General features: G+C 42.7%; 1 protein-coding gene across 1 annotated transcript in view; it reads left to right on the forward strand.

Moving 5' to 3' along the window:
* The first annotated feature begins 260 nt into the window (after positions 1-260).
* Positions 261-12,230, forward strand: part of ACCS (1-aminocyclopropane-1-carboxylate synthase homolog (inactive)) — a 15,212-nt gene continuing 3,242 nt past the window's right edge. Inside the window, exons 1-10 of the mRNA XM_041396979.1 lie at positions 261-1,273; positions 2,389-3,002; positions 4,484-4,543; positions 7,127-7,197; positions 7,739-7,808; positions 8,927-8,993; positions 9,451-9,548; positions 10,111-10,188; positions 11,189-11,289; positions 11,958-12,047. Coding sequence (XP_041252913.1) covers positions 637-1,273; positions 2,389-3,002; positions 4,484-4,543; positions 7,127-7,197; positions 7,739-7,808; positions 8,927-8,993; positions 9,451-9,548; positions 10,111-10,188; positions 11,189-11,289; positions 11,958-12,047 — 1,886 coding nt within the window. The 5' untranslated portion in view covers positions 261-636. The remainder of the gene's footprint in view (positions 1,274-2,388; positions 3,003-4,483; positions 4,544-7,126; positions 7,198-7,738; positions 7,809-8,926; positions 8,994-9,450; positions 9,549-10,110; positions 10,189-11,188; positions 11,290-11,957; positions 12,048-12,230) is intronic.

Genomic DNA, 12,230 nt, shown 5'->3' on the forward strand with positions numbered 1-12,230 from the left:
CGGCATTCGGCGGCACCGCTCCCGGGGTCTCCGCCTTGCGGGGGCCGGAGCCGGGGGTGATGCGGGAGAAGCCGGGCCGGGCCGTGCCTGGCAGCGCCAGGCGGGGCGGGGCCGCGGTGCCGAGCGCTGTGAGGGAAGGCGCGGCTGCGGCGCGGCCGTGGCTCGGCACGGCCCGGCACGGGGTGATGCGGCACGGCACGGTCGGTGCTGCCTCCTCCCGGGCCGGGGCTTGCGGAGGGACGGACGGCAGGAGGCAGGAAGAGAGGAAAAGAGGCAGGGTGGGAGGGACCCCACGGCGCCGCTCGGAGCCCAGCCCGGCCCCGGGAGCGCGACAAGCGCCTGGCACGGGATAAAGTTATCCCGGAATAAGGCTGCACGCATGTGCGTCACCCCGGATGTGAACATGCCGGCCCGGCTCCCCGCTAGCTCGCTCCGCCTGGCTCCAACGGATGGGCTGAGCCGTGCCGTGCCGAGCCGAGCCGTGCCGAGCCGTGCCCGAGGCCCTGCAGCCCGGTAGGGGCTGGGGGAGGCCGGGCCGCCCGGGCGCCCTCGAGGGCCGAGGTGCGAAAGCCCCTCCCGGCGGGGCAGGGGCAGGTGCGCAGCCCGGGGCGAGCGGCGGGCGGCGCCCCGGGAGCGATGGATTTTCGTGGGAAGAAGTACGAGCGCGGCAGTAACTGGTCGGACCCCGAGGTGGTGGAGCTGCTGCAGCTCTGGGCCGACGAGTCGGTGCAGATAGAGCTGGAGAGCTGCTTGCGCAACCAGCACGTCTTCAACCGCATCGCCGAGGTGCTGCGGGAGAAGGGCATCCACCGGACGGGAGACCAGTGCCGGGAGAAGATCAAGAAGATGAAGCTGGAGTACCGGCGGATCAAGGACAATAGCAAGGCCCCGCGGGGCGGGCGGACATGGAAGTTCTACGAGGTGATGGACCGGGTGCTGACCAGCCGGCCCGCCCTGGCCTATGGCTCCCTGAGCGGCAGCATGATGGCTCAGCAGGTGCTGCAGGGCAGCATGGTGGAGAGCTACCACCACCAGTTCACCTCCTCTGCCCTGCCCTTTGGACACTCCCAGCACCCTGAGCTGATGGAAATCAAATGTGAGGAGGTGAACTCTGATGACCACAGCTTGACCCCAGAGCCCCCACAAGCCATGTCTTACCAGCAGGGCTCCCCTGAAGAACAGGAGATGGAGAGAGCCTTCTTGGAGAGGGCCCAAAATGACTCTCCCATCTCCAGGGTGGAGATTCCCATTGAAACCAGTGTTTCACCTTCAGGTAGGGATAGCCTTTTACATTCCAGCACAAGGTTTCTGCCCATTTTCCCAGAAACAGACGATTATTTCTGGTGCAGAGATAGACACCTGATTTTCTCAATGACATTTGGATCCTTGTTTTTCCACATCCCAGAAAGCTTTAAAGTAGAAGGCCAATATCAGAATTTCTGGTGTTTTGGCCATTCTCAAAATGCAGGTATCTCACTGCAGGTGAATATGATCTAGAATTACTGAGCTAGGTGAAATACTGTGTATGAAATCCAAAGAGCTCCATAAGCTGGGCTAGTTAGATTTCTGCATATAATGCTGACAGTAGAAAACCATTTGCATGCTTATTTGATATCACTTGAACATAACCAGAGCTGTCTGCTCTCCTAATGCTGAATTGTATCATGACACCCTCTTCTGCCGTGGTTGCACTGTAAACCTGCAGGTAAACTGTCCTTGCACAGTTTTAACATATATTCCAGATACAATATTTTAGCCCACTCAACAGTGAAGAATACTTAAGAACAATCATTGCCTGACTTTCTAAGCTATTCAGTGGGACTTGCAAAGAAGTTGTTTTTGGAAGTGCCTGGCAGAAACGGTGTGTTTGTTTACAGGAGTTGAGTGAGATTCCTGCACTGAAAATACAATTGGCATTACTTAACTACCAAGAAGGGTACAGTCCTGGTAGCTGGGGATTCCAGGTACAGTCCCTGGAATTCTGGGGATTTCAAACCAGTCTAGGACAGGCTGATGGAAGACCATTAATTGTTGGAGAAAAAGAGATGATAACAAATGTGAGGTCAGGAAGAAATGGTATGTCCTCTCGGCTGTGGTGCTTGCACAGTTAGCCTAGTGGAGGGAACTGATGATTATTCAGGTTAATACAGAGACCATGTAAGGGGCTGGGGCTGGCGGCATCAAGGTGTGCCCAACGTGTGGTGTTAAAATCAAACTTAAAAAACTGTTTGCAAACCTCAGTATGTACCTGACAGGTTTAACTTTGTTTTTTTCTATAAACTCTATGGTAGATAAAAGGTTGTTCTTATAACAGGCAGGAGAAGGAAGCAAGGCATGTCCATGCCACTTTGCTTGCTGCACTTTTTCTTTGCTTTTGTGTATTCACAGGTTTCAGTGAGCCAAACATGGCAAACTCATCACGGATCCAGAACGTTGTTCCCCGGCCTGGCTTCTCTGCCTTGCATCGGCTGAGAAAAAAGCGGAAAGGCCAGCGTCTGAGGGACCCACTGGATGATCTGCTGCTGAAGACTCTGACGTCTCAGCGGGCCATGGAGGAGCGCTTTTTGCAGATGGAGGAGCGGCGCTTTCAGCGAGATTTGGACGTGGAGGAGCGTCGGATGCAACTGGAGCAGCGCCGGTTTGAACTGGAGCGGGAACATGAGTTTCGCATGTTCAATGTCTTTGCTCAAATGCTCAGCATCCTGAAGCAGAGCCATAGTGGCTCCTCCTCCTCTGTTGCCATGCCTCAGGGTTTAGACTTCAGCCAGGCACTGTCTGAAATTGAGGGAATGGGAGGAAGAGGGAGCAACCAGCAAGAGATGAGAGTTCGGTCGCTTGCCAAGAGGAGGATTGACATGCACAGCTTCTGTAACCCCAGTGGCTTCCAGAGAAGCCCCTACCTCTCTGCTCGTGGCAACTTTGCCAACGTTTTTCAGGGCTCCACTGAGGAAGGGTACAAAGCCTACCATGCTGACAAGTATGATGAAGACAAGAACCCCAATGTGAGTAAGAACCTCAAAGTGGTTTCCTGGCTTCCTTGTTAGGAAAAAAATGTTTCTTAGAAGTTTGCTGGCAGATGTGCTAAAAGAAAGGGTTTATTTTTGATCTCAGTAATACAAGGTGAGTAAAACTGCTTTAAAAATAGCTTTGTGGATCATCTAGATATCAAGGATGAGTGCTATGTTCAGCTCAGGTTTGCACGTTCTGATTTTTTAATCAGGATTGTAATAGCAGTAGCAGACCTTGAAAGATGTAAGAAATCTGCAGGAACAGAGCACATGTTCCTCCTTCCATCTTATGACCTCTGTTGCCCACTAAGAACTGTCTCTGATTATCTGATTATATCTGATTATTGCAGGTGATGGGTGCAGGAAGTAGAACTACTAAGTAGTAGCCTTTTTTTTTTAATTGCTGTTAATAACACTCAGCACTTTTGCTGCCCATTTACACTCAGCTGCTTGGTTTTAAGTAGCTCGTCATAGCCCTCTTGTGGCACAAAGGCTGTGTTAATAGTTCAGGCAAACTATTACTGAGTAACAAATATAGTATATATAAATAATTTATATGTGGATTACTTTTAATTACATCTTTCATTCACATACTGAACTAACTACTTGAAACTTTAAAAATATTTTTTTAATAGCCCTGACTTTAGTTGCCCTGTGTTGCGGGGTGAAAACTAGATTGTTAAACTAGAAACACACAGGGAAGTTTTTGTTACAAGGTGTATTATGAGGTACAGGCTTCTGCTTCTACAGACTGTTGTCTATGGAGGAGGTAGGTTTTTTAAACAAATACCTAAAATTAGACTTGTACTTTAATAACATCAGAAGTGTATAGTTGTTTCAATTTCTTTTCACATTTTAAAATTTTATTTACCCAAGCTCTTCTAATAATGAGAATGTACTAGTAGGTTTGAACTCTTCAGGATCTAATGACATACTATATATGGCCAAATCATAAACCTGGAACTCTAGGGTCATCTCTCCAGAGGGGAAAATTCAGTATTTTAACTACTTATCATGACTACATGTTTATATGTTTTTTGAGCAAATCAGTAGAGTGGAATAGTAATTAATGGTAATGCTTTTAAGATAAAGAGACATATCCAAAACCTTATTTAAAACTGCTGTTGAAGGGTAAACATTGTTTTTTCAGAGTTATTTTAGGGTTTCTTTTTTTAGTTACATAAGTGAGTGAATTCAAGATTAAGTTAAACATGTTCTATAAAGAACTATAAACTATAAGTGCATGTTCATTTACAGGCAGTTTATTATTATTGACTAAGAACCCAAGTGCTTGGGATATATATGGAAATGTACACACGTAGATGCATGTCTTGAGTTATATATGGTGAAGTTTATGTGAACTGTGGTTTGACTTTTCCGTGGTAAGCTTTTTGGAGCAGTTTAGTAAAGTGATAGCTAAGGTGATGTACTCATGTATTTTATGTGTCTATAAACAATACTGTTTCTTTTTCTAGGGTATAATAAACTTTGGCACCAGTGAGAACAAGCTCTGCTTTGACCTGATGTCCAAGCGGGTAAGCTCTATTCCAAAATAAAACACAAAAATGAATTTGCTGTGCGGTTTCTCTTCAAAGCTTGCACTTTCCTAGAGTTACTGCTCTTACTCAGGTTTCTCTGGTAAAGTTTTTCATTGTGGATTTTACATTTGTTGGAAGTCACTTTTGAATACAACTACTTGTACATTAATTTCTTTTATTTTTCCAGGAGGATAGGAACAGGAGTGTTTTCCTCTTCATGATGGGTTTCCCTCTGGGGATGTACTTATTTCAGAAAACTAGATGAAAATAAGATTAATTTTATTTTCCCCTGCTTACAGTACATGATTTAATACAGATGTTTTGAAATTAGTTTTGAACTCTATTTAATTTTGAGTATATTTACACCTGTCCATTATAATGTCACACAACTTGAACAGCCGGTTCTGAACTCACCTGAAATGTGCAAGTGTGGCAGTGAAATCTCTCAAAATCAGAGTGGAGCAGCTGCTACCTGCTGGCTTTGCACCAGGCAGAGGAGTGAAACACATAGCAGAACTGAAAAAGTAGAAAAAGTCAAAAGGAAACAAGAGAACCATGCTGTAGAAGAATGCTTCTAGATCTCCATTAAAATCACTGCCCAGGTGATTTTGAGGTGGGCAGGTAGCAGTTTTTCCTACCTGCGGTTGTGTGCAGGGAGGGAAGGTGCCTCAGGGTTGGACAGTCAGCCCCTGCAGTTTGAAGTTCATGGTTGCTCCCATTCCACCACTTCCTACCTTCAAAATGTTCCCTGTTTTATTTCTGCCTGATACTCCACTGGCTTGGGGGATGCTACCCCAATACTCTGCCTTCCAGCTAAAAAACAGGTAAGGCAGAGCTTCTGCCTGCATGGAAAGGTGTCTTCCAGGCTGCGTAGGTGGTGCCTTCGCTGTACTTTCACCTTTAAAACACCATGCCTGCAGTAAGTAGTGCAGAGGGAGACAGTAGTCAGCTGCATCTTAATTAGCCCTTCTATGAAAGGGCTTCTATGAGTGAGACTTTGTCAGGTATGGTGTTCATGCTTGTGGCAACAAGCAGAACAAAGATGTTGTTGCCAGCTTCTCAGTCCTCACAGCCTTGAGTAACACTGGATTCACTGCATGCAGCATCAGCTGGGATTGTAGGCAAATAATTTTTTGCTATTTGGGATTAAAAAAATTTACTGCTGCCAGTGAATAATGTATCCACTTTCTGTTTGCAACTTCTGACCCTTGAACTAGACATCACTTAACACATTACTTTTAGGGGTCCTCCTCTTATTAATTCACAGACATTTTTGACCAAGTCTGCTGGTATGATTGGTGTTTCATTCTCTAGATAAATTTAGGGGAGAGATGTAAGGAGGCACAGTTCTTGGAGCTACATATACTCCAAGAACATCTACAGCTGAGTGAAGGAACTTTTATCCTATATTATCAGGTTGTAATTCTGCATGGGATAAGGGAATTGTCTTTAAACTCCAGAGCTTGGCACCAGTTATTAAAACACCTATAGAAAATGTTATGGTTTTGTTAGCACGTGGGAAATTTTCACACTGCATGTGGAATTTCCCTCCTCCTTTGCACTATTACATACTTGTGTAACCCACACCTTTACATTTTCTAGTATTAACTCATAGATTTGGTTGTCATTAAATATTTGGAAGGGTCATTGTATATAATACTTGTTTATTGCCTTTTTGTTTATCTAAAATGTTCTCAGCCTGCATCAATGCTGTGCTTTCCCTTGCAACTTCACAGAAGTGGATTATGTGAAACCCTGATACTTACAACCTTGAAAATATCTAGGCAAAAGCAGTGTGCACACTTTATCTAATTATAAATATTAAAAAGGACCTCCACAGTTCAGGTCAATCTGTCTTTGAGATCAGAATGAACTTCTCATAAGGAACAAGGTGCCTTATAAGGCACTTTATACCCTGGGGAATAATTTTTAGGAAGATAATTTCAATATTCTCATATCTTTTGAAAGCTCCTGTTACACTTCAACATTGACCATACTGATCAGAAATATAAATCTGAAGAAGCTGCCATAACTTCGAACTGAGACATAAATGAAAGCTGTAATTCATTAAAAATTAATAGATTGAAAGTTAATTAAGGAAAATGCATATCTGACACTGATTCAAATTCCTTTCTAACTCTTTCTTACAGTCTGGACCTGAGCTTTCACAACTGGCACTTATTTTTCCAGCCAAAAGCTGTTGTCCTCAGAGCTTGGGCAAAACACTTGGGTTTGCTTCATTTGCTGAGAAAGTCTTTTGCAGATGCCTGGGTTATGAGCATTGTATGTTGCCTGTTCTGCATCCTTTTTGTAGATTTCTGTGCAGTGAAGTTTTGGCTGCAATAACTTAGCAGAAGCCTGTAGTTGATACAACCTCAAGGTATCCCAGGTCAGTTTGCTGGTTCTTGCTTCTCCAAGCTGCATTAATGTTGGTGGTCAATAGCTTTCCCAATCCAGTTCTACAGCTGTTGATGTTGCACAAGTGACTGTACAGGTGTGTGCCTATGCAAGGATCCTGTCTATCTCCATATTTTCCTTATCAGTAACTGGGCTTTTAATGAGTCTTCTCATTTTTCCCAGCTGACGCAGGCTGATATGAATCTGATGGACCCTTCACTGCTTCAGTATCCTGACTGGAAAGGACATCTGTTGTAAGTCTTTTCTGTAACACTTCTCTTTTTGACTACTTGTTTAATAAACAGAATGGATGAATACAAACCTCTTCTGCTACGTTCTCTAGTTAAAACATTTCTAGGTCACTTAAATAATCTTTTTCTTTGCAAAACTTTACATTAGCTGTCCTACCAGCTCATCCAGTTAAAAATCCTTTTGTGTGAGAGAAGATGCAAATTTTCTAAAGCAGAGTTTTAAAAGCACTTGTGTACATTAACAAATTGGGTAATTCCAAACAATTCTTTGAAACGTAGTGAGCACTTGGGGTTGTTAATCCTTCTTTTCTGCACCAGATTAAAGCTCATCAGAAATACATGCACCATTATAGACATTATCCGCGGCACCTCTGCTGGGTGTAAAAATCATGTCTGTTCCATAGGCCAGAGCTATCCTGTTTTCTGGCTATTTTCACCAGACTGTACTGTCCCTGACTTGACTTTCCTAAGATGTGAACCTGGTTTGGAAGGCCAGCCTCTTGGAGAATATTTGAATCAGTATTTGCTTTCATGTATTTTTCAGTTTACGGGAAGAAGTGGCTCGATTTTTGACCTATTACTGCAAGGCCCCTGCACCTCTCAAAGCAGAGAATGTAGGTAACCCAGTGTCCATTGGTGTGTGTTCTAATGTATTGCCATTTTGTTGGGAAAAAGTTTCAAATTATGTTTATTTTAAACAAATTATTTGGTAAGAATGCAAGCTGTTATCATGTAAATGAGATTGATTCTTCATTTCAATAGCTTTTGTACACACTTCTGCCAGCACACTTCAGGCCTACTGTATATGCCTCATGTTTCACATCTGTGTGCCAACTCCAGTACTCCCAATGGGGCTTTACATTTTGATCTCCCTGTTTAGCTCAGGGAACTACTCTGCCTCTATCCCTCAGCCTTGACAAAGGGCCCCCACTGTTTCAGTTGAGTTCTATGTCATCGCATTCCTCTGTTACACCTCAAGACAGAGATCTGTAATTGAACCAAGAGTTAGTTTTAGCCTATAAAATTTGTGGCAGTGTTGCTAGAAAGACATCAGGACTTGAGTCTCTGCAGGACTTGCTGACTTTTGAAAGATACAGCCTGGGCACAGGAGCCTGTGGAACTCAGGAGATCCTGTCTCTGCTGAGTGCTGAAGGCAGCAGGAGCTGGTGCAGCCATTGCTTTTCTGGCTGCAGTAATTCAACAGAACCCCACACTTCATGTGAACTGAGGTTACCACTGATTTGTTTGCTGATCACTGCCTCTTCAAGGCACCAGATTCTTCCTGATACTTGGAATGAAACTCATGGTACCTGTGAGCATTTGTCCTGTAGAAGAGGGAGTCAAACCTGCTTCTGTACGAGACGGTAGTTTCCACTTTTGCAGAAATTTGGCTGGAGGTCAGAACTGCTGTTACCATGAAGAAATGGTAACACATATTAACTGTTGAAAAGTGTTTTGATTTACTAGCATCTCAGAACTGCTCCCCAACTTTTTCCCTACTTTAAGCCTATTATTTTTTTAAATTGCTTATTAGAATGAAAAATGGCACTAGAACAAAGTGTCATGAAAGAACAGGATTAAAGTTATTCTGGTAGAAGTGGGATTTCAGCAGGAAAATTCTAATGGAGAATTAGGGATAAAATTTATTTCAGTGATATTGTCAGTGATATTGCTTTATAGTGTTGACTTTCTATGTACGGATTTATCACTAGCATTTCTCTTTTTTCTGTAGGTGATTGTTTTAAATGGTTGTGGCTCTTTATTTTCTGCATTAGCCACAGTCCTTTGTGATCCAGGGGGTAAGTGGATGGTTGGAACAAAGTTTTGTTTTGTTTTGTTTTTTTCTGCTGGGAAATAATGTTACTCTGTTTAAATACTGTTAGACAGAAGTGAAGTAGTAGAATTGGCATTGGTCTCCTGCAAAGTTCTCGTGTCCTGCAAAGTTGTGCTGTGAGATTCTTCATTTCCGTGGTCTGCAGATGTCATGCACTCACACTCAGTGCCTGCCCTGTCTGCCTTCACTGTTTTTGTGGTGCCCTGTTTTAGTTTGCCAGACTAGATGTGGGCTATACTCATGGTTACCTGGGCACTTGCAGAAGATTAAAGAATTAATGTAAAAATAAAGTGAAGAAAGAGGCAGTAGATTTGCAGTGTTTCCAAGGGACACAGCTGTAACAATTTAGCTAAAGCACATTGTCATATTTAGCTAAAGGAGAGAAGACCTGTTGGTAACTAACTTTGTTTTCTTCGTTCCAGAAGCTATTCTGATTGCTACTCCCTGTTATAGTGGTATTACCCAGAGTATCTTCCTCTATGGTAATGTCAAGCTGGTGTATGTCTATTTAGACAGTAAGGTAAGATCTGAGAGTAGTAACCTCTGTAGTTAAACTGGAAAGCTGAGCTTTGGGAATCTCTGCAAGCAGTTCTCAGAACTAGGGTACACTACAGCCAGTGGACATTTGCACAGTTTATTGCTGTGAAAATGGACACATGTTTTACAAGAAAGTCACTTGAGACCATGAATCTGGATTCCAGTTTTGTACTTTTCTTGTATTTTACTCACAGTAAAAGTCCTTGAAAGGAAAAAATTTACCATTTTGAACCTTAGAGAGAGAAGTTATGTCATGCCCTACTGAAGGCGGTCCCAGGGTGGAAGAGCAGATGGAGATCTTGTGTTGCTTTATTTCTTCAAGGATAGCAAGAAAATTCTGGCTTTGGCCAACCATGATGGACTTTTCTTTGATTTTACTTATTGATTTATTTATTCTCTCTGTAGTATAAAAGGATAAGAAGATGGTTGCTAGGTCATTATTGTTGGGGGATTATTTTCTTTCAGGGAACATTTCTCAGTGGATTGGCTCAAGGCAGTCTCTATTGAAACAACTTTGCCTTTTTAATCTTTTTTATGTTTTTCAGATTACTGGAACAAGTACTCGGCCTTTTCAGCTTACAGTGGAAAAACTGGAAAAAGCCTTGCAGGATGCCCGGGCAGAGGTGAGTTTAGCTGAGCTTCACATTACTAGCTAGTTTTACAATATATTGGAGATGTCACATCCCAGATGTGGCCTAAAGATCAAAGCATTTTCAAAACCTAGCACCTGGCTTTCTGGTTGTCCTTATAGACTATCTGAGATAACAGCTTGCAAACTCAGGGGCACTTCTAGGGGGAATCCCTCAGTGTTGTGTCTGTCCTGTTTTGGTCACAGCACAAAAGGATAAACGAGATAATTCACAAAGCACTGGAACCCTTTCATATAACCAAAAATAATGTACTTGGGCATGCACTAAAATTTGGGACTACCCAGGATTTCCCCCTCAGAAAGGCTACCTGAAAACTGATTGCTCTACACAGCAGGGCAGATGAATACACTAAGAATGCTGAGAGTTTTTGCAGGAGGGAACCCTAGAGGATAAAATGCAAGTGAATATCACTTTTCTGAAGAGTTAGTATTTAAGTTTGGCATTGTCCTAAATCCCATATACATTTAGCTGCATCTTTGAATTGTTACTAGCTCTGACATCTCCAGCCAAGTGTGCTCTAAACGAGTACACTTTGCATCCACCTAACTCAAATTCTCATCTTTCTTGCCACTTTCATGGGCAGTCTTCAGTAATTTATTATTTCCCAATTACTAATGCAGCTCAGAAAAAATACTTCCATGCTGACAGCATGTGAGTGTATCTTTCTCATTAATTGGTTGACCAGATGGCAACCAATTACTTGGTGGTGGCAATTCCTTCTTTTCAAAATCATAGATTAATTCTATAATATTTGCTCATTTCACTTTGCAAATGATATAATTGTAAACAAAAAAAATCTTAATTTGTGGCTGAAAGTTTTCTCATACAAATTTAACTTTGAGGTGAAAAGTCATGGTGGAAGCTTTAGGGAAATCCTCTGTCACACTCAAATGAGGGTCTGCTCAAGTAGAGGAACTGAAAATTTATCCCATGATGGCCACTCTATTAATACTATGGTGTTTGTATTCTGCAGGGTGTCACTGTAAGGGCCTTAATTCTTTTGAATCCCCAAAATCCCCTTGGGGACATCTACTCCTTGTCAGAGCTACGGGATTACCTGGAATTTGCTAAAAGGTATGTCACTTTGGAAGGCTGAGATATCCTGAGTCAGATACAGCTTTCAGAATCTGGTGGACTACCTGCTGTCCCTGAATTTATCTGTGAATATCTTTTAAGTCAGGCAAATAGTCTATTCTTCACACACATTGGTGGACTTAAGAAAGGAGAGGGGAGTGCTGGGATCATGGACCCTCCAGTCATCTGGGGTGGCAAAGCAACTTGCATCAAGGAATGCAAGTTTTATTTTTCAGTGATCTGAGGAAACATTATGGCACTGTGCTCTCCTGGTAGAAAGTGGAGTTCTTTTCTCTCAATTTCTCTGTATCTGTAAAGACAAAGAAGTATACAAATATGGGTTGCCAGTTTCATCATGGATCATAATACTGTTTGAGATTCAGATTCTAGCAGAAGCTGAGTGGATGGGTAGTACATATAGGAATTAATTTTCACATTGGCAATGATAGGATCTTTGTCTGGTTACATGGTTACAATGGGTGACACTTAAGTGGATATACCTCAAATAATTTCAATGTACACAAAATAAATCTAAGTTGAGAAAAATTGCTTTATTTCTGCAAAATTTGGCATCCCCTCTTCTTTATAAAGCAAGTATTTGGAGGCCTGAATTAATCTCTGTTAAACCAGCAGCAATCTTTTGTAATCTCCATTTTGTCCTTTTGCAGGCATGAATTGCATGTGATAGTAGATGAGATCTACATGCTGTCAGTTTTTGATGAATCAGCCACGTTTCACAGTGTCCTAGGCATGGACAGGTAAAAGCAGCTCCTACTTCCCTGGCCATCTTCCAGTGACAGTTCAACATGATGCCTTGCTGAGAACTTGTGACTGGAAGTTAAGTCATGAGCTAGTAAATTCTGAATCCACCTTACAATGATTTATGCCCTTTTTCTTTTTTTTTTTTTTTTTTTTTTTTTTTTTTTTTTTTTTAAAGGGAG

This window comes from Onychostruthus taczanowskii, unplaced genomic scaffold (genome assembly GCF_017590055.1).
Source record: "Onychostruthus taczanowskii isolate IOZ18803 unplaced genomic scaffold, ASM1759005v1 scaffold1, whole genome shotgun sequence".
NCBI lineage: Eukaryota > Metazoa > Chordata > Aves > Passeriformes > Passeridae > Onychostruthus > Onychostruthus taczanowskii.